Consider the following 26782-nt stretch of genomic DNA (forward strand, 5'->3'; position numbering starts at 1 on the left):
TACTTGCCTGAAGTAAGTTTATCTGTCATTCCCCAAGCACTCTATTCCTTTATTTAAAAAAAAATATTTACTTAAATATTTTATTCATTTATTAAAGACAGAAATTGAGAGGGAATGGAGAAAGAGAGGGGGAGAGGGGAAAGGGAGAGGGCCACATGCAGCACTGCTTTCCTGTCTACAGGTGGGGCGCGGGGCTTGAACCCAAGTCCTTGCATTGTAACAGGTGTGTTTTACCAGGTGCATCCCCGCCTGGCTTCCTTCATCCCTTTATTGTATCATAATATAATATCTCCTGTAATCGCTCTTGAGAAGACAAAATATTCCATTCAGTTTGGGAGACAGCTTAGATTTAGAGCACAAGAGCTTTCATACCTAAGGCTCCAGAGGTTGCAAATTTAATCCAGAGGTCCTGCATTTAATCCCTGCCCTCACCATATGTCAGAGATAAACAGTGCTCTGGTGTCTGTCTGTCTGACACATACACACACACAAAGTAAATCTTTTTTTTTTTATTTTAGGGCCAGAGAGATAATTTGCCAGGTACAGTATGTGCCTTGCTGTGCATACAGATCAGATTCAAATCTTGGTACTCAGATGGGACTGCCACAGTAGGCGAAGGCAGGGGAGGCTCTCATGTTGTGGTATTAGCCTGGCCCCTCTGAATGAAAAAGTGGCACAGGAACAAGGAAACGTGCGTTGTTCAAGGTCCCAGCTCCAACACAACAAAACAAAACCAACAACTCTTAATATTTCCATTCTTCAAATCATTATTTGTCTATAGTAAAACCCTGAAAACCTGAATTTTTTTTTAAATATTTATTTTATTTATTTATTCCCTTTTGTTGCCCTTGTTGTTTTATTGTTGTAGTTATTATTGTTGTTGTTATTGATGTCATTGTTGCTGGATAGGACAGAGAGAAATGGAGAGAGGAGGGGAAGACAGAGAGGAGGAGAGAAAGATAGACACCTACAGATCTGCCTCACCGCCTGTGAAGCGACTCCCCTGCAGGTGGGGAGCCAGGGTTCAAACCGGGATCCTTATGCCGGTCCTTGTGCTTTGCGCCACCTGTGCTTAACCCGCTGCGCTACAGCCCGACTCCCCGAAAACCTGAATATTTTTATGCAGATTTTTGATTGCTTTTCTAAGGACAAGGAGTATGATGTTCTATTGTTCTATTGCCCTGGTAGTTCTATTAACTTAGTACAACACCTTGTTATAATAAGGTAGAATTAATAAGTGCTTATTAGCAAAAACTTTCAATTTAAACCAGTAAGATGTCTGTCAAAGATTAAATATAGCCAAGGAGGTGGCACAATGGATAAAGGTTGGACTCAAGCATGAGGTCCTGAGTTTGATCCTTTCACCGCTTATGAAAGAGTGATGCTCCCACAATGACCCTGGGTCCATACTCCCAGAGGGATAGAGAATGGGAAAGCTATCAGGGGAGGGGATGGGATAGGGAGATCGGGTGGTGGGAACTGTGTGGAGTTGTAAGCCTCCTATCCTAGGGTTTTGTTAATGTCTCCTTTCTTTAATAATAATAATAATAATAACTTAAAAAAAAAGAAAGACTGATGCTCTGGCTTTCTCTCTCATTAACAAATGCCATTAATTATTTATATAAATATAAGAGTAAGTGACATATGCTACTCACAGCATTGAGCTCCCCACTTTTGGGGCCCCATGGTGTATTTGGCTCCAGTAACACATCACATTCTAGACTTTTTTCATCATTATAACCAGTTCCAGAATCACTAGAAAGAAAAATAAAAATTACCCATTTGGGGATGATCTCACTCTCAGGCAGAAGTTGAAAAACAAGATCAGAAGAGAAAACACAAGTCAAACCTGAACTGGAGTTGGTGTATTGCACCAAACCAAGACTCTGGGGTGGGTAGGGGGGAAGAGTACAGGTCCAAAAAGGATGACAAAAAGGACCTAGTGAGGGTTGTACTGTTGTGTGGAAAGCTGAGAAATGTTATGCATGTACAAACTATTGTATTTTCTGTAGAATGTAAAACATTAAACCCACAATAAAGAAATTTAAAAAAAAAAAAAGAAAATGACTTTTTTTTTTTTCTCCTCCAGGGTTATTGCTGGGCTCGGTGGCTGCACCATGAATCCACCACTCCTAGAGGCCACTTTTTCCCCCTTTTGTTGCCCTTGTTGTTTTAGCCTCGTTGTGGTTATTATTATTGCCCTTGTTGGCGCTATTTGTTGTTGGATAGGACAGAGAGAAATGGAGAGAGGAGGGGAAGACAGAGAGGGGGAGAGAAAGACAGACACCTGCAGACCTACTTCACCGCCTGTGAAGCGACCCCCCTGCAGGTGGGGAGCCGGGGGCTCGAGCCGGGATCCTACGCCGGTCCTTCCGCTCTGCGCCACATGCGCTTAACCCACTGCGCCACCGCCCGACCCCCGACTTTTTTTTTTTTTTAATGAAGAAGTCTTAAGAACTGAAATGCAAACAGTACTTATATTGAAAATGTTTTACAAATTGCTCTTTGGAAATATAGCTCTTGAACTAAACTACTTGAATATTCATTTTTTAACCAGTTCATTTATCAGTTTCCTTAGAAGTAATCCCATACTGGGGAAACACCACAAGCAGTATATTTACCAGGTGGTTACATGCGTTGCTATGGTCCTGATTTGAGAACAGCTTTTATTAAAGGGTCTTCCTTCCCCTAACATGCAAACTGCTGCAACTGCCAAATGGCGGAAATGACTTCAGAACTTACTGACTCATGCTACTTAGGATTACTGCTGCCCTCCTTCCTGCCCCTTGGTTTCCATCACTGATAAATTTTTATGGATGGATAAGTGTTGGAGGTTAAAGCCATAGCCCTCAAAAAAAAAAAAAAAAAAAAAAGAAGTTCAAATTTATAACAGATGATCTCAACCATCAGTTTTTTTTTTTCTTCTAGTTGAACAACCAAGAATTTAATAACTTAACAAACATGGAAAGAAATCCTCAAAAAATCGGGTTGCATATCCCAACCTTTATAATCATCGGAGACTTCTTTTATTATGTTTTTTTCCCCCCACAATATGTTCAGTATCTTGGCTATTAAGCACCTATATGCTTTTATTATAAATTTACATACCAACTTAAGAAAGCGTTTTTAAAATAACATAAGCTATTACTGATTTGGGGAGAAATAATGAGTAGAGGATTCCACTACGTAAAGTTGCAGTACAGTACACATGTCCTCTTACCTGACTGCATCTTTTAAAAAAGGCACAACAATGACATCTTTGTGCTTCTGCAGATCATCTAGTATTCTGGAAGTTGGACAGGATAACAAATCTTCACCTTCACCTTCATCATGAAGAGAGATCATGTGGTCTCTCACTTTACAGCCCTGCCAGGTAGAAGATATTAAATTAGAGACTAGTTCACTACAGGAATATTCCCCATGAGCCCCTGGCTCCCCACCTGCAAGGGGGTCACTTCACAGGCCGTGAAGCAGGTCTGCAGGTGTCTATCTTTCTCTCCCCCTCTCTGTCTTCCCCTCCTCTCTCCATTTCTCTCTGTCCTATTCAACAACAACGACATCAATAACAACAATAATAACTACAACAATAAAAAACAACAAGGGCAACAAAAGGGAAAATAAATAATAAAATCTTAAGAAAAAATATTCCCCCCAAAAAGACTATGTTTTCACCTCCCATGCCCCCCTCTTTGGGCCAGTCATTTAGTTATAGCGTCCGTTTCACAACTTCTCAAGAAAAAATAATACTAGTAAAGAAATGAGTACTTATGGCCAGAAAAAAGTATAACTGACAGAGCTTAGGACTTACATGCATGTAGCTCCTGGTTTGACCTCTGACACAATAGTCAGATTGGTGTTCTGGCTTCTTTCTCTTTTTTTTATATGAGGCTCTCTCTCACATATTTTAAGCAGTGACAAAATAAATCTTTTACAAAAATTTTAAGTAAAAGTGTGTGAAACATAACTGTACACCGTAACAAGTATCTAAGAATATCGATGTAATCACCATGTACATTAAGAAGTAGAATACTAAGATCTACTAAGGAGGAAAGGAAAAAAAAAAAAAAAGGAAGGAAAGGAAAGGAGAAAGTAGTGGATGGGCTGGGAAGGTGACTCAACAGTAGACTATTACTTGCATGTATGAGACCTTGGGTTGAATTCTCAGCACCACATAACAAGAAAGACAAAAACAAAATAAACATTATATTTGGTAGAGCAGTGATGCTTTGTTCTCCCTCCTCTGGACTCTCTCTCTCACACACACACACACACACACACACACACACACACACACACACACACGGAGGAGACAGTGTCATCAGTAATGCAACAGACTTTCATGCTGGAGGCATCAGAGATCCTACATTCAGTCCCTATCTGGCACCACCACAAGTCAGAGATGAGCAGTGCTCCAGTGAAAAAACAATGATAAGAAGGCTGGCCGTTGGTTTTACCAGTAGAGCATACATGAGGACATGGATTTGATCACTGAACCATCAACATGGCCCATCAAGACTTTCCATATTGTAATCATCTCCATTTACCTCCACCTGGCCTTTGTTGGTCTTGTACATGGCAAACCTACTGAGAAGCTGGTATTCTATAATGTAATTTCAGACCAATGTTTACACCATACTTCATTGGAATTTATGAGCATAAGCTGCACAAACTATCATATCTTCTTCTATATGGGCATAAGCAATCTGACAAATGATATCTTTGCTGGCTACATGAACTATCATTTTGTGTTCGGATGTGTTGCACTTATTTTTAACCTATGTCAACAGGCATTTCTGTGCATAATAATAAGTTTTATTCTCTTGTTGTCTTCTAAATTTCACTTGGTATCTCTTGAAATAGGTCTTATTCTTCACAATTAACAAATCCCATTCTGCAGAACACAGTATCACAGGATGGTTTGCCACAGACCTGAAGGTCCAGCAAAATTCTGGGTGGAGGTGACTAACATTTTTTAAAAAGAGGATTTATTTATTTTTATATTTATTTATTTTCCCTTTTGTTGCTCTTGTTGTTTTTTTATTGTTGTTGTAGTTATTATTGTTGTTACTGATGCTGATGTTGTTGGATAGGACAGAGAGAAATGGAAAGAGGAGGGGAAGACAGAGGGGGGAGAGAAAGACAGACACCTGCAGACCTACCTCACCACCTGTGAAGCGACCCCCCTGTAGGTGGGGAGCCTGGGGCGTGAACTGGGAACTTTCAGCTGGTCCTTGCTCTTCATAAGCTTAACCCACTCACTACCTACCGCCCAACTCCCAAAGAGGATTTATTTTTATGAGACAGAGCACCAATCCTGTATATGAATTATGCAACTAGGGCTGCTTCCCAACCACCCTTCATTTTTAGTCTATTGATTTATCTTCTACTCTACAGAGAAAAGGGAAAACATTACATTAATTTATCCCAGTGACACAATCACATTTTCCAATCTATTCTTCTCTCCAGTTTTAATGGAGCTGTCCTTCCTCCTATCTAAACTGAAACTTCGACATGACATGTTTTAGGTTCTACCTTACCCTGCCTTATAACTCTTAAACTATCAACCTCTCCTTTTTATGAAGAAGTGTTAAGAACTGAAAAATGTAAATAATATCACTTTTATTGAAAATGTTTTACAAATTGCTTTTAGGAAATATAGCTCTTGAACTAAAATGACTTGAATATTTATTTCTTAATTAGTCCACTGTACCATTTCCAGTGACTTTTTAATGGCTTCCCCTTTAAAAATTAAAAAAAAAAACCAGAAACAACAAATATCTCATAGCCCAACTACTGAACCAATATCTGAAAGAAAACTATTAACTGTGATTACATCTAAGAAGAGAAATAGAATGAAGAGTAGTATAAAGAGGAACTTCTACTTTGTACTATGTTTATTTATGTATTAAGGTCTTTTCTACATGGATGCAGTAATTTAAATTTATAATTTTAAAATAATAAACAGGGAAAAGATTTAAATAAAAGATACTATCACTATAACTACAAAAGGCCAACATTCAAATTTTACCTTTACAAGCTGAGTAGGGTCAAACCGAAGAACCTTTTGGTTACAGCAGGGGTAAACTCCAGTGCCAACAGCGTTTAGTGAATTTGAAGTGTTAGGATAAACCACTGTTTCTGAGTGATATTGACAGTGTGAAAATTCTATACATCGAAAAGCCTGATAAGAGAAAGAAAATCTATTATTTTCAGGATGAAATTACATACCTCAAAAATATTTAATTCACTATCACATATTTTACATTCTATTTAAATAAAATATACAGAAAAACAAGTCTGTAGAGATAGAAGTTAGATTAATAGCCGTTTGGGGGTAGAAGAGAGATTGGGGAGTAGTGACAAATGAAGACAAAGGATCTTTTGAGGGGTAACAGAAACTATACTAAATTGGGTGATATCACGGATGGCACAAAGGTGTCCCATGGATGATGAAGTGGTGCTAAGATAACCCTTTACTTTTTCTTTATTAAAAGAAAAAAAATTATACATGTGAAAGTCTTGGAGTTTATTTCCTAGCACCATGTTAAAATATTAAAAAAATAAGATTGATCATAATTTCAAAGCAAACAAAAGGAGGTAAGTTATATAAATGATCTCGGAGATAAATGAATACAGAGTAGAAAAAAAAACAGAAGTGATTTTCTAGAAAAAAAAAAATCATGTTCTTTGTAGTTTAGTTTTACACTTCTTATTACCTTTACTTGTTATATCTACTTTTCCTTTTTCTTGGCCCTTGTGAGTATAGATAATTGACTTCTTTTAATTTTTTTTTTTGTATTTTTAAATTACAGAATTACATGTCGACAGGGGTTTGTATCCACACCATTCCCACCACCAGAGTTCTGAATCTTCACTCTCCCCACTGCAATCCACCACAGTTCCCCTAAAGTTTTAGACATGGGCCAACCATCTTCTCTACAACTATCTGTCCACATTTATACAAAGTTACCCCTTCTCTTCCTGATTCAATCCTCTTTCCCTCTAAGCCACTCATGACATCAAAGCTACCTCCATATGTCCCTCTCCTTTTCCTTCTCTCTCTCTGGGTGCTGATGGAGCTAGAGTGCAGAGTCCCCTTATCTTAATCCTATCACTTCTCCCCTCTGGGAGTATAGATCAAGGTTGTTTATGGGGAGCAGAAGGTGGGAATTCTGGCTTCTGTAACTGCGTCTCCGCTGAGCATGGGCGTTGACAGGTCGATCCAAACCCCCAGCCTGTTTCTATCTTTCCCTAGTGGACCAAAGCTCTGGAGATGCAAGGGTGCAGGCTGGGGTCACACTGGTGAGGTCATCTGCCCAAAGAAGTCAGGGTGGAGTCATGGTAGTATCTGCAGCCTGGTATCTGGAAGGTGGTATGACCTGAGGTTGGATGAGAATGTTGTCTGAGAGAATGGTGTCAGAGTGGAACATCAGATTTGAAGAGTTTCGAGGTTGACTTCTCAGGCTGTTATCTCAGGTTACAGTCCATAGTAGGATTTCAATAGCAGCATAATGCTGGTGGTAACACCAGTAGCAATTTGGTTAAAGTTGACAGGGTTGGTATGGCAGTAAGGAATCATAGAAAAGGAATTTCAAAAAGTAAGGGCATATCTTAGAAGTACCAGGACTCAGAGAAATGCAGGTCTTAAAGAGGATGCAAGGGTTTCTAATAGTCTTAGAAAAAGTTAAAATATCAATAATTAATTATTATAGCCAGGTTAGTTGGGGGGGCTAAGTATCTGTGTTATTATACTTAACTTCACTATGATCTGAATGCTTCTAGTGGTATCCAAACCTCCTTGTATTTTATTTTATTATTATTATTTTTTTTCCTCCAGGGTTACTGCTGGGCTTGGTGCCTGCACCATGAATCCACCGCTCCTGGAGGCCATTTTTTCCCCCTTTTGTTGCCCTTGTTGTTGTAGCCTCGTTGTGGTTATTATTATTATTATTATTGCCATTGTTGATGTTGTTCGTTGTTGGATAGGACAGAGAGAAATGGAGAGAGGAGGGAAAGACAGAGAGGGGGAGAGAAAGATAGACACCTGTAGACCTGCTTCACCACCTGTGAAGCGACTCCCCTGCAGGTGGGCAGCTGGGGGCTAGAACCGGGATCCTTACGCTGGTCCCTGCGCTTTGCGCCACATGAGCTTAACCCACTGCGTCACCGACAGACCCCCGACTTTCTTGTATTTTAAATCCTTACAAGGTCAAAAGGTCTTGACCTATCTGGCCTAAAGCTGTAATTGATTTAGATGTTTGCAGAGCTTTATTTTCAGATATATTTTTAGAGAACCATATATAATTAATCCCCTTATCAGAGTATGATCATTTTGCAAATCTAAGATAAATATTAGAAAGAGCTAGTATTTGTGCTTAAGGCTATAGTCTAGGCAGTTGTGGAACTTGAGATATTAAATCTATCCACCCCTCCCACACATGTCATATTGCTATTGAACTTCCAACTATCTCTCTCTTACTGTCTTTTGGCTTTAACTGTTGTGGTTATATAAAATGTTTTATATTATTTCAATTTTCTTTTCTTTTTATTTTAAATATTTATTTTATTTATTTATTCCCTTTTGTTGCCCTTGTTTTTTTGGTTTTTTTAAAATAATTTATTTCTTTATTGGGGAATTAATGTTTTACATTCAACAGTAAATACAATAGTTTGTACATGCATAACATTCCCCAGATTCCCATTTAACAATACAACCCCCACTATGTCATTCATCATCTTTCATGGACCTGTATTCTCCCCACCCACCCATCCACCCCAGAGTCTTTTACTTTGGTGTAATACTCCAATTCCATTTCAGGTTCGACTTGTGTTGCCCTTGTTGTTTTATTGTTGTAGTTATTGTTGTTGTTGTCGTCATTGTTGGATAGGACAGAGAGAAATGGAGAGAGGAGGGGAAGACAGAGAGGAGGAGAGAAAGATAGACACCTGCAGACCTGCTTCACCGCCTGTGAAGCGACTCCTCTGCAGGTGGGGAGCAGGGGTTCGAACCGGGATCCTTATGCTGGTCCTTGTGCTTTGCGCCACCTGCGCTTAACCTGCTGCGCTACATCCCGACTCCCTATTTCAATTTTCTTATCACTGTTAAGTCTGTTTTATCACACAGAATATAGATTCTCTTGGTATATGTACTATGGGAAACTGAAAATAATCATCTTATTTTAGGTGTCTTAGTCTACACTTAATAAAAATTTAGGTGGTTAGTAAAAAAAAATTGGATGATAATGTTGGGAACCCAACTCATTACTACAGCACATGCCTTTCATATATAAGGCTCTGGGTTTGAATCTTGGCACCATGTGGGAGCACCACAAGTGGTATCAGGCAAAATCCACAGATAGTAGAATAGTGCTGTGCCTCTCTTTCCTTGCTTTTCTTTGCCTTGCTTCTCAAAAAAGGAAAAAGAATAAAAAATTGGGCTGGGAAGTCCAATAAACAATATTGTACATGAATAAGGCCTTGAATTCAGTCACTAACACTGCATAAAATGGTAAATAAAATTGGATAGTGGTGATAGTTGTACAACTGTATAGATTTCTAAAAATCAGCAGTGTACACTTAAATGAATATTTACTAAGGTAGTTAATTATATCTCAATGAAATTATTCATTAGTAAAATAAAAATGATTTACTCAAAATTTTGATGAATTAAATCAATCTTGATATACGTCTTATTTTATAACTGGTCAACTTCATGAAAATTTTCCAAGGGATAAAATGAAATGAAAATCTGCCTTACCTTATACTTTGATGTATTTTTAAGGTAAATCAGTTTTAATGAAAACTAATAAGTATCATTGAGTCATTGGTGAAAAACTTATCTAGGTTTAATTATAAAGTTAATAGGTCTCAAGTATCAGTTGGCAGAAGTAACTTTAATAACAGTAACTTTAAGCACTGATCTTGAACACAAAGAAAGGATAGACTACAACTTAGAATTCTTAGTCTCAATGATTTACTTTTTAAAAATTTTTATTACTATTTCTTATTTGATTTAGACAGAGAGCAACTAAGAGGGAAGGAGAGATATAGGAGAGAGACAGAGATACCTGCAGCACTGCTTTTTAAAATTTTTTTTGTATTTATTTATTTTCCCTTTTGTTGCCCTTGTTTTTTTTATTGTTGTTGTTATTGATGTCGTCGTCGTTAAGATACGTCAGAGAGAAATGGAGAGAGGAGGGGAAGACAGAGAAAGATAGACACCTGCAGACCTGCTTCAACAATTGTGAAGCGACTCCTCTGCAGATGGGGAGCTGGGGGCTCAAACTAGGATCCTTGCGCTACCATCTGACTCCTGCAGCACTGCTTTAACACTCCTGAAGTCTTGAAGTCCCTCCCACTCGGCAGGTGGGCACTGGGGGCTTGAACCTGGGTCCATGAGCATAACATGTATGCTCAACCAGATGCACCACCATCTTGCCCCAAATGAGTTTCATATGAGATCAGGCACATTCAGAGTGGTATGAATATAGACCCAAATATTATTTTTTCAAACAATGTTTTTTTAATTACAAATTTTTGAGGGCTAAGGAGATAATATAATTATTATACGACTTTCGTGCCTGAAAAAGATAAGACAAAAGATGTTCATGGGCTTCAGAGGTTCTAAGTTCAATCCCTAGCACCACCAAAAGCCAGGGCTGAGCAGTGCTGTGTTTAAAAGTAAATAAACACAGAACTTCTACCTTTTGCAACCCACAATGACCCTGGGTCCATGCTCCCAGAGGGATAGAGAATGGGAAAGCTAGTGGGGAGGGGACGGGATATAGAGATTGGGTGGTGGGAATTGTGTGGAGTTGTACCCCCCATCCTATGATTTTGTTAATGTCTCCTTTCTTAAATAAAAAAATAAAAAAAATAAAAGTAAATAAACAGGGAGTCAGGGGTAGCACAGCGGAAGCGCAGGTGGTGTGAAGCGCAAGGAGCAGCGTAAGGATCCTGGTTTGATCCCCTGGTTCCCCACATGCAGGGGAGTCTCTTCACAAGCAGTGAAGCAGGTCTGCAGGTGTCTTTCTCTCCCCATCTCTGCCTTCCCCATATCTCTCCATTTCTCTCTGTCCTATCCATCAATGACATCAACAGCAACAACAATAATAATTACAACAATGAAGCAACAAAAGGGAATAAATATTTTTTTTAATTAAAAAAAATTTTTAAAGTGAAGATACAGCAATGTAATAGCAACATTATTTTCAATCAGTTCCTTAAAGAGGTCAATATTACGCAAACACGCTAATTAAATAACACAATATCAAAAGAGCCTGCTCTCAATGTTTGCAAAGTAGGATATTAGAAAAAAAAACTCACCTGATAACATCTTGAACAAGTCATCCAGTTTACTATTCCCCATAAGCGCCAATAAACATCTCTCCATGATTTTAATTCTTCGAAAAGACTATTCAAATACTCATGAACATCCCATGCTTTATCTCTGGGAAAAAGAAGCTTAATTGTTAATAGAATTTTATAACAAAGCAACATAAGCGATTTGTTTTAAGCAGATGTTTTAAGATTTGTAGTTTACTTCCAATAACATTTATTCTCCAAGTGATGACTATGGTTATGATAAGCTACAATAAATAGTAGATAAAATTTCTCTTGGTTGCTTATTATTTCTTTTTAGTATTTTACTTATTTATTATTGGATAGAGACAGACAGAAATTGAGAGGGGAGGGGGAAATAGGGAGAGAGACAGAGAGACACCTACAGCCTTTATACCCTTTTAAAGAGGTACTTTCTAGTAATCAAATAATATAGTAATCTATAATTAGGTCTTAGTGATATACACTTTTATTTATTTTTATGAATACTTTAAAATTTGGTGACCTTCTTTTTCTTCTCCTCCTCCTCCTCCTCCTCCTCCTCTTTTAGATAGAGATGGAGGCAAAGAGAGTGAAAGACCGCAGCACCGAAGCTTCCTTCAGTGCAGTAAGAACCAGACATTATACCACCTGTCATCAATGGTGCTACCAAGTGATGCCAAGAACTTAAACTGGGTACACAAGCATGTAAAGTGTGTGCTCTACGTACACCTATGTTCACAACAGTACAATTTGTAATTGCCCAAATTTGGAAGCAACGCAGATGCTAAATGATAAATGACTAAGAGAGTTGTAGTATATATGCTCAATGGAATACTATGCAGCTGTAAAATACCAGCTTAATGGTATCATATTGAGCTATATAAAACAGAAAGAGAAGGTCCACTACCACATGATCTCACTCATAAATGAAACTTGAGAAAACAAGGACAGTAAGGGAAAGCATTAAGGTGAAACTTGGACTGGGTGTGGTGTACTGCAACAAAGCAAAGGATTCTGGGAAAGGAATGAAAGGGATGAGATGAAGGGGCATCGGGATCCTGGTGTATGATGTGGGAGGGGGTCCTTGGTTGGGGGCAAGTATTTTCTAGATACTTAGCCAACTATCATGGGGGAGTTGTCCCTATGCATCAACAACTGTACTATAAAACCATTAACTCCCCAATAAAGTGTGTGTGTGTGTGTGTGTGTGTGTGTGTACTCTACTGAGTAAGCTATCTCCCAGATTTCTCTTTCCCTTTCCCCTCTTGCTCCACTCAAGATTTATTTATCTGAGAGAGAGAGATCATAGCATTGGTCGGCTCTGGAAAACAGCAGTACCAGGGGACTGAATTTGAAGCTTCTGTGGTCTCAGCATACAAGTTCAGAATACAACTTCTGCACTATTTTCCCCACTGTCCCTTATTCCTTGTAGAAGTGGTCAAGTTTATAACTATGTTACAATTCACATAAAAAGTTGTATTTTATTTTCACTATACCTTATGTGACTATAGATAATATTTCCATGTCTATCCACATTGATTTTTCCAGGAATGCAAGAAATTCTTCTTTCTGTTTCTTTTGTTAAAAGTTTCTTACACAAACAGCATCTTTAATACAAAGAATATAAAAAAAACATCCAACAAGAAAAATTTAAATGTAGTAAAATTAAAGAATTTAGCTACACTATAAGGTATACCAAAGAAAAAAACCATATTACTATACCTGTATAGCGTTGCTGCATTATTCCGAGAATCTGGATTTAAGTACTCAGGATCAAATAGTCTTTCAATCTTCTTACAAAAAAGTTTACTATTAACAACAAATGAACAATATATTAAATATCTGTAATCACTTTACTAAAATTACATGATATTGATAACAATCAATATTATTTATCGTGGTCTGGGAGGTGGAGCACTGTACTCTCAAGCATGAGGTCCTGAGTTCAATCCCCGGAAGCACATGTACCAGAGTGATGTCTGGTTCCTTCTCTCTCTCCTTCTATCTTTCTCATAAATAAATAAATAAAATCTTAAAAAAACAAACAAAAAATTATTTATCTTATCTGCACATGTGGACTAGAAACTCTCTTTGGGAATAACAATGGAACCACTCAATCAAGAATCTACTGCCAAGAAAAATAAGACTGATGAAATGTCTACTTCTTTTTTATGCTTAACTGAATATTTTGGAAGTTTAACAATCCTGTATTTAACAATAACTTGGGTTGTAACCTTTGGAAATCTACTTAACCTCTCTGGCTTAACCTCTCCCTTGTTTTCTCATCTGTAAAATGAAGTTAATTAATTTCAAACCCAACGGTTTTCAAGGGTTAAAAGACACTGTACTTTTAAAGAGTTAATGTTTTGAGAGTTAAACACTCAAAATGTTTATTGGTTTAGGGGTTGGGTGGGTGGCATACCTGGTTGGGTGCATGTTATAATGTGCAAGGACTTGGGTTCGAGCCCTGTCACCACGTGCAGGGAGAAAGCTTTGCGAGTGGTAAAGCAGGGCTACAGATGTCTCTCTGCCACTCTTCTCTCTATCTCCCTTTTCCCTCTTGATTTCTGACTTTATAAAAAAAAATAAAGATAATAATAATAATGAAAAAATTGATCAGGGGTAAATAGCATAATGGTTATGCAAAAAGAATCTTATGCCTGAGATTCCGAAGTTCCAGGTTTAATCCCCTGCACCACTATAAGCCAGAACAGTGCTCTGGTTAAAAAAAATAAATAAATGTTATTAGTTTACTCTTATGCATAGTATGAATGAACATCATAATTCCATGTGCATGCCCTGAATGACTCCATTTTCCTCCCTAAAATGTCTATTCAGGCCATATTTGCATTTAGGGTCCCAATTCTGTTTTCAAGTACTTAGCTTTCTTTTTTTTTTTTTGCCTCCAGGGTTATTGCTGGGGCTCAGTGTCTGCACCATGAATCCACTGCTCCTGGAGGCCATTTTTCCCCCCTTTGTTGCCCTTGTTGTTATAGCCTTGTTGTGGTTATTATTGTTGTTGTTGATGTCATTCATTGTTGGATAGGACAGACAGAAATGGAGAGAGGAGGGGAAGACAGAGAGGGGGAGAAAAAGATAGACATCTGCAGACCTGCTTCACCGCCTGTGAAGGTGGGTGGGTGGGGGGGCAAACCGGGATCTTTTCGCTGGTCCTTGCGCTTTGTGCCACGTGCGCTTAACCAGCTGCCCTACCACCGGATCCCCAGTACTTAGTTAGCTCTTATTTAATTGCCCTTTGTCTCAGTCTTCTTAAAAACTAAACACCTAGGTAATAAATCTCCTAACCTATCAATTTCTCCTTCTCTAATGAATCATCCTGATTATCATATAAACATCTAGTATCTCTCTTTTAAAAAAAAAATGACCTTGAGCCCATCTATCATGACAGTGACTACTGAAATTTTAAGTAATCGCTGGTGGGAATGTCAATTGGTCCAACCTCTGTGGAGAACAGTCTGGAGAACTCTCAGAAGGCTAGAAATGGACCTACCCTACGACCCTGCAATTCCTCTCCTGGGGATATATCCTAAGGAACTTAACACATCCATCCAAAAAGATCTGTGTACACATATGTTCTTGGCAGCACAATTTGTAATAGCCAAAACCTGGAAGCAACCCAGGTGTCCAACAACAGATGAGTGACTGAGCAAGTTGTGGTCTATATACACAATGGAATACTACTCAGCTGTAAAAAATGGTGACTTCACCGTTTTCAGCCGATCTTGGATGGACCTTGAAAAAATCATGTTGAGTGAAATAAGTCAGAAACAGAAGGATGAATATGGGATGATCTCACTCTCAGGCAGAAGTTGAAAAACAAGATCAGAAAAGAAAACACAAGTAGAACCTGAAATGGAATTGGCATATTGCACCCAAGTAAAAGACTCTGGGGTGGGTGGGTGGGGAGAACACAGGTCCATGAAGGATGATAAATGACATAGTGGGGGTTGTATTGTTAAATGGGAAACTGGGGAATGTTATGCATGTACAAACTATTGTATTTACTGTTGAATGTAAAACATTAATTCCCCAATAAAGAAATAAATTATATAAAAAAGAAATTTTAAGTAATCATTCAGAGTAAAACATGGTTAAAAAAAAAACCTGTTTATGTTGGGAGTATGGATTGACCTGTCAACGCCCATGTGCAGCAGGGAAGCAATTATAGAAGCCAGATCTTCAACCTTCTGCATCCCACAATGACCTTGGGTCCATACTCCCAGAGGGTTAAAGAATAGGAAAGCTATCAGGGGAGGGGATGGGATACAGAGCTTTGGTGGTGGGAATTATGTGGAGTTGTACCCCTCTTATCCTATGGTTTAGTCAATGTTTCCTTTTTATAAATAAAAAATTTAAAAAAACCTGTCTAAATTCAACTGGTCATATTTTTATCTTCATCTTCTACATGGTTGAAGCATTCTAGACATTTAGCCACTTAATAATTTTCTTTTCTTTTTTTTTGAAACCATCTTTCTTTTGCATTCCCTTTGGATTCTCCTCAGTCCCCTCACTGGCCATACCTCTAAATGCTATATAATCTGTAAATAAACTTGCTAACAATGACAAAAAAAATAATTAATTTCTAGTAGCATCAAAAATTAAATACCCACAAAAATGTGATATAAAAGGAACAATATCTCTAAAAACTATGGATTGTTTTCTATTTATTTTGAAATATTGTTAAAATAAGTAGACAGTTATGCCATGTTCATGGACCCCCAACTCCAATATATTTGCATATCTCCCTCTCTGTGTCTCTTTGTATCCCTGTCTGTGTGTGTATGTGTTATCTCTCCATATACATTATATACATATACACACACATATAAGAAAATAGGCAGATTGATTATAAAATTCATTTAGAAATGTAAAATATTTAAAATGGTTTAGACAGCAATCTTGCAGAAAACAAAGCTATTATTCTATTAACTACAGAGCTATAATAATTTAGATGGTATATTACTGCTATAAAGAAGTCACCAGAACAAAATGCAGAATTCAGAAATAGAATCTATTATCTAGTCTCCAGTTCACTGAGAAAGGGGTGGTTTTGTCTATGGTTTAAAAACTCACATACTCTTGACTAACTGGCTTTCTTTATCCCTTTCTCGCTTTCTTTTTTTGCCTCCAGGGTTATCTCTGGAGCTCAGTTCCTCCCAGAGACCACCTTTTCCCCTCTTGTTGCCCTTGTTGTTTATCGCTGCTGTTATTATTATTTTTGTTGTTATTGCTGTCATTGTTGTTGGATAGGTCAGAGAAATTGAGAGAGGAGAGGAAGACAGAGAGGAGGAGAGAAAGACACCTGCAGACCTGCTTCACCACCTGTGAAGCGACCCCCCTGCAGGTGGGGAGCCAGGGGCTCAAAGAGGGATCCTTACTCCGGTCCTTGCGCTTTGTGCCATGTGTGCTTAACCCACTGCCCTACTGCCTGGCCCCCTCTTTCTTTCTTTCAAGGGAGACCAGAGCACCACTCAATAAGATGTCATCCCACAGACTGAGTGTAAGGTCTCATGCATACAAGGCTTGTGTTCTATGCTAAGCCACATCCCTAATAGCTTAAATTTCTATTTTTTTATCCCTGATTTCCAACCTAAATTTCAGAGATATAACCAACTATGTGCCTGCCACCCTATGTGGAGGTCCCAGAAATTCATGAATTGTACTCTACTCTTGGAACTCTATTAATAACATTACTAGTCATTTAGCTTTTCAACTTACAAATTTACAAAGTTCCCTAAAATGCTTTCTTCCCACTTTGTTCCATTTGAAAATCTGTTGGGCTAGTGAAAATAGTAACCTTCACTCCCTACTGCATTTTGACCTGAGGGAAAATTTCCACATAGCAACCAGAATGATCTCTTTAAAAGTCACTCCCCTTCTTTTATTCACATAGAATATATTTATCTTGCTATGACTTAAACAGCAGCTAAATGATATAATCACTGATAAATTCATCTCATACCATTCTTACCCTTTATACTAAGGTCAGTTCTGAATAAATGTTAACACAATTCATTATCACAATATACCCTTATGTACAGTATATGAAATTATTAACTTTTAAAATTTTTTATTGGGGGACTAATGTTTTGTAGTTGACAGTAAATACAATAGTTTGTACATGCATGACATTTTCCAGTTTTCCACATAACAATATAATCCACGCCTGAATCCTCCCCTCTCCCCACCTCAGAGTCTTTTACTTTGATGCAATATAGAAATTATTAACTTTTAATTTTACTTTTTAAAATATATATTATATTTATTATTGGATAGAGACAGAGAGAAATTGAGAGGGGAGGAGGAGGGAGAGAGGAGGAGAGACAGACACCTGCAGACCTTTCACCACTTGTGAAGCTTTCTCCCTGAAGGTGGGGACCAGGGACTTGAACTATAATGTGTGCATTTAACCATCGTGTGTGTGTGTGTGTGTGTGTGTGTGTTTTAGAGGACAGGTCAGAGAGATTGAGAGAAGAGGGGAAGAGAAAGACACCTGCAGACCTGCTTCACCACTTATGAACTAATCACCCCCCCCAACCCACCACCCACTCCACCCCCTGCCAACCTGGCAGGTAGGGAAACCAGGGGCTCAAACTGGGATCCTTGCGCGGGCTCTTGTGCTTTATACTATGTGCACCTAACCCAGTGTGCCACAGCTTAGCCCCCGCCAACTTTTAATTTTAAACCATTTGTTGGGGATAAAATGTTCTTCAGCTAAAACAAAATGGCATTGGGGGGTGAAGGGAACTTTAAAATGGCAATTTATTACTAAATCAGTTCTAAAAAGAAAGGATTTCACTAAAATGAAATAGAAATACATTTATTCTGATCAGCACAGAAGTTTTGACCTGCTCCGTTTCCAACCTGGGCCGGTTGAACCCTCCTTGAGCAACCTGGTGGCTCCCCGCTCCCAGGAGGTCACCATATTGATGCCGAACTTAGTGCGGACACCCGATGGGCATAGCACACTAAAGCCTAGAACTCTAAGGTGCAAGTGATCCTCCAGCCTCAGCCTCCCAAGCAGCTGGGACTACAGGCGCACGCCACCACATCCAGCAGAAATACATTTATTCTAACAGGTGCATTAGTTTGAAAATTACCTCCTAAACTTATCTTTCTTGTCCTTTAGTTCGTCGACTTCATTGTGTGTAAACAGATCAGCAATACGTGTAAGAAGATTTGCATTAATACAATTCATGTTGCATGGGGTAGCTACTATTGCATTCATATTCTTGTGGCAATACTGAATACACTGTTCAACCTAAAAAGAAACACAGAACAGAAAATAGATATTATTAAGAGGAACATGAAGGATAATGTTGTAGCAGTGCCTACCGAAGATAAAAGTAATTAAAAGCCTGACCAATGTATTGTTAGACACTAATTGGATTTTGCATATTTGGGTTAATCTATAATGTCCAAAAGTAATTTAGTAAGTTAAACTGTATACAACATACACATATATACAAAACACGCATATAGTGTGTGTATATATATATATATATATATATATATATTAGAAAAAGAATTCTCAAACTTCTTAGAATATTTCAAACAATAAATCCAATAAACATGTTTCCTGACTGAGGCAAGAACAGATTTTAATTAATGAACTGTTAGGTATATAGAATGCATCATCTCATAACTAAAGAGTGACAATTTTAAAAAGTTCATTTCTTTGAAACATAATTTTATTATTATCTTTTAAAAGACTTTCTTTTAAAATTTTATTTATTTATTTTCCCTTTTGTTGCCCTTGTTGTCTTTTTATTGTTGTTGTAGTTATTACTGATGTCGTCGTTGTTAGATAGGACAGAGGGAAATGGAGAGAGGAGGGGAAGACAGAGAGGGGAAGAGAAAGACAGACACCTGCAAACCTGCTTCACCGCCTGTGAATGGACTCCCCTGCAGTTGGGGATCCAGGGGCTCGAACCGGGATTTTTACACCGGTCCTTGTGCTTTGCACCACGTGAGCTTAACCCGCTGCGCTAATGCCCGACTCCTAAAACATAATTTTAGTCAATTCAGAAACTTTTGTTGTGTTTCTTTCTTTCTATCTTTCCAACATGACATACAAATTATTTTGAGGTAGGTTTGGGACTTTGAGATATTTAGTACTATCTGATATTTTTTCCAAATATTTTGCCTATGACATCCATTTGGATTAGAATTCTAAAAATTAAAGATTATTTGAAGTAAACTGAATAGGGAAGCACCATGGAATAGAAAAAAGGATTTATATCCTCCCAAATCAAATAAACACCAAAAAAAAAATTTTTTTTCAGCAAAGAAGGGGCAGAGCAGTGGCACACCCAGTTGAATACATACATTACCACCAACAAGGACCAGGTTTCAAACACCCAGGCTCCACCTGGAGGTGGGTAAGCTTCACAAGCAGTAAAGTAGTGCTGCACTTTTTCTATCTCCCCTTCTCTCTCTCTCTCTATATATATATATCTTTTTTAATTTTTTAATATTTGTTTTCCCTTTTGTTGCTCTTGTTGTTCATTGTTGTTATAGTTATTATTGTTATTGATGTCGTGGCTGCTGGATAGGACAGAGAGAAATGGAGAGAGGAGGGGAAGACAGAGAGGGGGAGATAAAGATAGATACCTGCAGACCTGCTTCACTGCCTGTGAAGGGACTCCCCACCCTGGGAGCCTTACTTCCATGGGTCCTTATGCCGCTGGCCCTTGAGCTTCGCACCATGTGCGCTTTACCTGCTGTGTTACTGCCCCTTCTTTTTCTATCTTCTCTTCTCTATCTCCCCTCTCTTTCAATCTCCCCTTCTTTTAACTTCTCTTTCCTATCAAATAAAATAAATATGTTAAAAAATATAGGAAATAGTCTACCCTGTGAAATTTTTTCCAAGGGTTAAATGCAAATATTTATTTGATGCTGAGCCATAAAAGCATCTGAATGTTAAAGAAATGTTAAAGAGAAAGAGAAGAAAAGCAAGAATATTTAATGCCGGAGCTGGCATGTAAAGTAATAAACTGTGTTTTTTCGTGTTTTCATCAAACAATAGACATGAGCATCTAATTTATGCATATAATACTATAGTTTAATAGTTTGACTGTCTTAATTTGCTGAACTATATATGAGAGACACAAAACATACTTAAAAAATCACTAAAGTACAAAATAAATATATTTCAATTAATTTTCATTTAAGTTGTTTTTCAATTAACTAGAGGTAAAGTTAATTCTGTTTAGTTTTATCTAACACAACTCCTTGAGGATAAATAGTTTTATAGACATAGAGAAATAATTTATCTTGGTGTATTGCATCAAAGTAAAAGACTCTGGGGTGGGGGTGGGGAGAGTACAGGTCCAAAAAGGATGACAGAGGACCTAGTGGAGGTTGTATTGTTATGTGGAAAACTGGGAAATATTATGCATGTACAAACCATTGTATTTACTGTCAAATATAAAACATTAATCCCCCAATAAAGAAGTTAGAAAAAAATAATATATCTTAATCCATCTCAATACAACAAAGTAAGTCAAAACACAAGCAATTTATTCTAATGGAATCAGACTCTAAATTAACAACCCAGTTTTACAAATTCAGGCAGCTGAAGACAAAATATCAAGCTATCTGTTAAGTCAAGCACAGGTAATGGAAGAGATAGGATCTCTAATGTGATGCCAAGAAGTGAATTCAGTACCTCTTGCCTGTACAACTGCTGAGCAGCCTCCCAGCCCAATTTTTTCTTCCTTCCTTCCTCCCTTCCTTCCTTCTTTCCTTCCTTTCTTCCACCCTTCCTTCCTTCCTTCTTTTCCTTCCTCTTTCTCTTCCTTTCCTCTCCTCTCCTCTCCTTTCCTTTCTTTCCTTCCTTCTTTCTTTTTTTAGAGGGAGGGGTGTAGAGGATAGAGGCAAAGAAGAGAGATGATATAACATCATAGCATCACAGCACTGCTGCATTATCCATGGAGATCCCCCAAAATTATCCACAGTGTTCCTGTGTGGTGCCAGAGCTTGATTCCAGGGCCTTAAGTACAGCAGAACACATGCTCTACTACGTAAGCTATCTTCTGGTTCCTGGATCTTCTATTAATACTTACCAATGAATCCATTTTCAAAAACTCTGAAGAAATAAGAATTGAAATGACATTTCCTGGCTCTAAAACAAAAAAAGAGGAAGAAATTAAACTTTTTTTCTTTTAAAAGACTTATTTTATGTATTTGAGAGAGAGCGCAGAAGAGAGAGGACCAGGGCATCACTGTGACACATGTAATTCTGGGAATCAAATTCATGCCTGAAATTCCAATGCATTATCCACTGTAAATTTCCAAAGCCACAAAACTCTTCTTTTAATTTGTACCTCAATCTCAAAATAGGTTCCTTCTTACTTTATTATTTTAAGAACAACTTAATATAACCTTAATATATCATAGCTTAGTAAACATGAAAGAAAGCGCAATGTTAAAACTTAGGATACAGGGGCCAGGATACAGATCAGTAGTAGAGGGCGTCCTTCCCATGTACGAGGTCTTGGAATAAATCCCAAATACCTGTGTACATGCACACACACACACATACACACACATTAGAAAATGTGATAAATTTGCCTTGGGATTAGAATGATATTAAAAAAAGATTCCCACTAAAGATATAACATAGACAAATTTCTCTTTCATGAAATCAGCAAAAAAGACAATTAAAACTGAGAATTCATCTTATACAAAAATCACACTGAGAAAAAATTTTGAATGATTAATGAGATGACTTGTTATTAGGGGCCGGGCAGTAGGGCAGTGGTTTAAGCACACATGATGCAAAACTCAAGGACTGGTGTAAGGATCCCAATTCAAGTCTCTGGCTCCCCACCTGCAGGGGGATCACTTCACAAGCCGAGAAGCAGGTCTGTAGGTGTCTTTCTCACCTCCTCTCTGTCTTCCCCGCCTCTCTCGATTTATCTCTGTCCTACCCAACAATAAAAACAGCAGTGACAACAATAACAATACATACAACAACAGGGGCAACAAAATGGGAAAAAAAAAAACCAGCCTATAGGAGCAGTGGATTCGTAGTGAAGGCACCAACCCCCAGAGATAACCCTAGAGACAAACAAACAAACAAGCAAAAAAACTTGTTATTTATGAAGCCATTCAAACAAAGTCTTAATTAGGAAATTCTGGAATATAAAAATTTATGTGTGTTTGTGTGTGCGTATGTACTTCCTAAAAGCTATTTGTTGAAGCTGAGTGAGTTTTTAGAGGTAAACAGGGTGATACCAGCTGAAAACAGAAGTTCATTAAACTACTAAGTCATCTCCCAAGAGTTAGGAAGTACTTTGGGAATTGGGCGGTAGCACAGGGGGTTAAGTGCAGGTGGTGCAAAGTGCAAGGACCGGCATAAGGATCCCGGTTTGAGCCCCTGGCTCCCCACCTGCAGGGGAGTTGCTACACAGGTGGTGAAGCAGGTCTGCAGGTGTCTATCTTTCTCTCCCCCTCTCTGTCTTCCCCTCCTCTCTCCATTTCTCACTGTCCTATCCAACAACGATAACATCAGTAACAACAACAATAATAACTACAACACCACTGAAAAACAACAAGGGCCACAAAAGGGAAAATAAATAGATAAATATTTAAAAATAACATGTTTAAAAAAAAAAGTAGTACTTTGACTGAACTACTAAAACACTAAGACAATTCTTTTTAACAATGGTCTGTAAAAACAATGACTCAAGGGGGCTGGGCGATGGCACACAGTACTATGTGCAAGCACCTCTCAAGGATCCAGGTTTGAGCCCCAGCTCTCTACCAGCAGTGGGGATGCTTCATGAGCAATGAAACATGTCTGCAAGTGTCTTCATGTATATGTATATGTATATGTATATGTATATGTATATGTATATGTATATGTATATGTATCTCCCATTCTCTTAATTTCTCTCTGTCCTATAGAAACAAAAAGAGGAAAAAATGGCCACCATGAGCAGTGGATTCATAGTGCCGGCACCAAGCCCCAGTGATAACCCTGGAGGAAAAATAGATAAATAAAACAAATATTTTAAAATAATTAAAATAAATACTCCCAATCTTTTCTTAAATAACTAAATTCTAGATTTGAAGTTCTCAAATAGAAATGGTGAAGGGAAGGAGTTGGTAATAAAAAAAAGTTCTTCAGGAAGCTATACCTATTCTAGTTAAACTCTACTGTTTACTAGAAATTTAATTAAGCAATTTAGCAGTTTTCCTAGTTAAAGACTGCTTTTACAAACATTTACAAATAATTAAGTTAATCAAATAATATGTTTTTCTCTTCAAAAATTTCTATTTTAATTCAAACATATGATCATCCTAAAAAAGTATCAGTATAGACCTGTATTTATACTCAGAGATTAGCAGCAATTCTAATACAGAGAAATGCTTCATTAAGTCCAAACTGTGGTTTCTTTTACCAGTCTCTGCACAATGAAACACTAGTTCAGTAATTATTCTTCCTTTTGCCTAGAATGTTCTAAGGTTTTATCTCAACACTTCTTTATAATTTAAAACTACAAATCTTGAGAAGAACTTTTATAATGGGTTGTAAATATCAATATTTACTATACTAGAAGGTAAATAATAAAAATCAAGTACTTATTAATTTAAAAATAATAAACTCATTGCATGTTAACACTTTTTTAAATTGAAAAACAGTTAGACTTTCCAAAGTAAAAAGTTAATTTTTTGTTACTTTTGCAAATTTCTTCAGAGACTGACTTAGTAACAGAAGACAACTGTATCTGTCCTATTTTCAATTGTGGGTAGTCTTTGATGTTAAATCTAAGTTTGACATATAGTTTCTTAAAAGTTGCACAGAATTTAAAATCACAGCAATGCACTTTTTTCTACTCTGTTACTTCAATATCCACTGACATTTATCTTGTATACTGGATGACTCTTTAACCTAGGCATGACATTTTTTTAAAAATATTTATTTTATTTATTTATTCCCTTTTGTTGCCCTTGTTGTTTTATTGTTGTAGTCGTTGTTGGATAGGACAGAGAGAAATGGAGAGAGGAGGGGAAGACAGAGAGGAGGAGAGAAAGATAGACACCTGCAGACCTGCTTCACCGCCTGTGAAGCGACTCCCCTGCAGGTGGGGAGCCGGGGTTCGAACCGGGATCCTTATGCCGGTCCTTGTGCTTTGCGCCACCTGCGCTTAACCTGCTGCGCTACAGCCCGACTCCCTAGGCACGACATTTTATATATATATATAATGCACTGGTCATTTGGAAAATATAGGGGTTACTTAATTATGCAAACCTTCAAGATGTTGAAATATTTCATTGTACAATATGTTAAATTAAAAAAAAAACCCACAATGGTTAATATGACTAAACAATTTAACCAGAAAAGTCCTTAAATAATAAGAGGCTGCCAAGTCTATCAAACAGACAAGAATTTTCCAAAACTCTAATTCTTATTTGCATTTTATCAGTGGCAACAAATATGCTGTTTCCTGTCAGATGACCAAATTGCTAAATTCATTTTCAAGAAAATATTTATCAAATAGCAAAGTTTTAATAACTATAACTTGTTGCTCAGTCATTCTTTCTATTCAAAGTAAAAAAGCAGCCAGTTTAGTTTACAACTGATACAACTTTACGAATGTTTTCCCTCAAGATAACCATCATACTTTGGTGTAGACAAAAGTGCACTTCTCATGTCATCACACAATTATTTTAAAAATATAGACTCAAGGGTCAGAGTTAAAAAAAATTAGCAATTTTTACTCCCTTATGAAGAACATTCTTAAATAAATGAAACTGGTATTTTCTTTTCAGATGGTCTAGATAACATAATGGTTATGCAAAAAAGGTATTCATGCCTGAGGTTCCAATGTCCCAGGTTCAGTCCCCTGAACCACCATAAATCAGAGCTGAGCAGTTATGCTAAAAAACAAAAAAACCTTTCCTTTCCCTCACTCCCTTCCTTCCTTTCTTCTCTTTCTTCCTTTCCTTTCCTTCCTTCCTTCCTTCCTTCCTTCCTTCCTTCCTTCCTTCCTTCCCCTCCTTCCTTCCTTTCTTTCATTTGTTTGTTTTTCTTATTTATTTATTAATGAGAAAGATAGGAGGAGAGAGAAAGAACCAGACATCACTCTGGTACATGTGCTGCTGGGGATTGAACTCAGGACATCATGGTTGAGAGTCCTATGCTTTATCCACTGCGCACCTCCTGGACCACGTCTTTCTTTCTTTCTTTCTTTCTTTCTTTCTTTCTTTCTTTCTTTCTTTCTTTCTTTCTTTCTTTCTTTCTTTCTTTCTTCTTTCCCTCCCTTCCTTCCTCCCTCCCTCCCTCCCTCCCTTCCTTCCTTCCTTCCTTCCTTCCTTCCTTCCTTCCTTCCTTCCTTCCTTCCTTTCTACTTTGAGCACATGATGTTGAACAGAGTAGACTACTAATGCAGTTAGGTACCTCTGCCTCTGCCTTGATGTACTAAAGTTGCAATACCTTTTCAGTCCATTACTTCTCAACACACAGAGAATAATAACATCTTAGCACTGTTATGTAAATTCTGTTGTTCTTTAGGAACCTCTAAAAAATATGTCCAGGACTTCAATGGTTCATCTATCACACATTGAGAAAAACTGATCTGGAGATCTGTCCATTCAGTATCAGTTCACTATGATTTACTGAAAATTAAAACAAAGAAACAAACAAAAAAACCCAAACAGCAAGAGGATTGAGGAGATAGAATAATGATTATGCAAAAAGACTAAGGCATCAAAGGTCCTAGGTTCAATTACCACTACCACCAGCCAGAACTGAACAGTGCTTTGGTAAAAGAAAAAAAAAAAGGTATCAGTTTCCTAAAAGGAAATCTGATTTGTGCTAATCTAAGCATAAATACTAATGTCCACGGTTTTTCATATTTTAAGTTTGATCTAAATCTACCAGATGACACATACATTTCACTACAAAATAAGCAACAGGTTATCTTTTACCTAATGTGGGCATCTCACAATCTTTAGTCTCCTTAGTGTTCCTCTTAACATACTTTATCAACCAGTTGAAAATGTGAACATCACAATGGACTGAAATGTCCACCTCTTCCCAGCGCTGGGCATCCATAGATAAGTATTCAGCAAAGTACTTCATTTCTGATATCAAAAGATCTCGTGGGCAAATAAAATCTTCTTTCAAGTTTTTTGCTTCATCACATACATGGATCACCATGTTTGGCCTTCATAAAAAATGTTACACAGAAATGAAATTATTAGAGCTTCAGAAGAGGAATCAAGAATACAGACATTTACTGGAAGTGTGAAAATAAGATGTTATAAGAAAATAAGAAGCTTCTGACCACAGATCAGTTTTATAGGATTTGCCATTAAAATTTTTTCATGTCCTATTAACTTGATCTACACCTTAGTTTACTACTAAGTTCATCTAAGATACAGACTTAAAACAAAAGTATTTCTATTATAGTACTCATAATATTTA

At 37.5% G+C, this 26782-nt stretch overlaps 1 protein-coding gene across 4 annotated transcripts in view; it reads right to left on the minus strand.

Moving 5' to 3' along the window:
- Window positions 1-26782, minus strand: part of SANBR (SANT and BTB domain regulator of CSR) — a 65178-nt gene that overhangs the window by 18516 nt on the left and 19880 nt on the right. For all 4 annotated transcript variants that reach the window (XM_060187216.1, XM_007539656.3, XM_060187215.1 and 1 more), the window contains 9 exons: window positions 26284-26522; window positions 21411-21469; window positions 18444-18604; window positions 13045-13131; window positions 12819-12929; window positions 11326-11449; window positions 6029-6181; window positions 3221-3366; window positions 1656-1755 (listed from right to left, as the gene is read on the minus strand). In XM_060187216.1, coding sequence (XP_060043199.1) covers window positions 1656-1755; window positions 3221-3366; window positions 6029-6181; window positions 11326-11449; window positions 12819-12929; window positions 13045-13131; window positions 18444-18604; window positions 21411-21469; window positions 26284-26522 — 1180 coding nt within the window. The remainder of the gene's footprint in view (window positions 1-1655; window positions 1756-3220; window positions 3367-6028; window positions 6182-11325; window positions 11450-12818; window positions 12930-13044; window positions 13132-18443; window positions 18605-21410; window positions 21470-26283; window positions 26523-26782) is intronic.

The sequence above is a fragment of the Erinaceus europaeus genome, chromosome 3, assembly GCF_950295315.1.
Source record: "Erinaceus europaeus chromosome 3, mEriEur2.1, whole genome shotgun sequence".
Lineage (NCBI taxonomy): Eukaryota > Metazoa > Chordata > Mammalia > Eulipotyphla > Erinaceidae > Erinaceus > Erinaceus europaeus.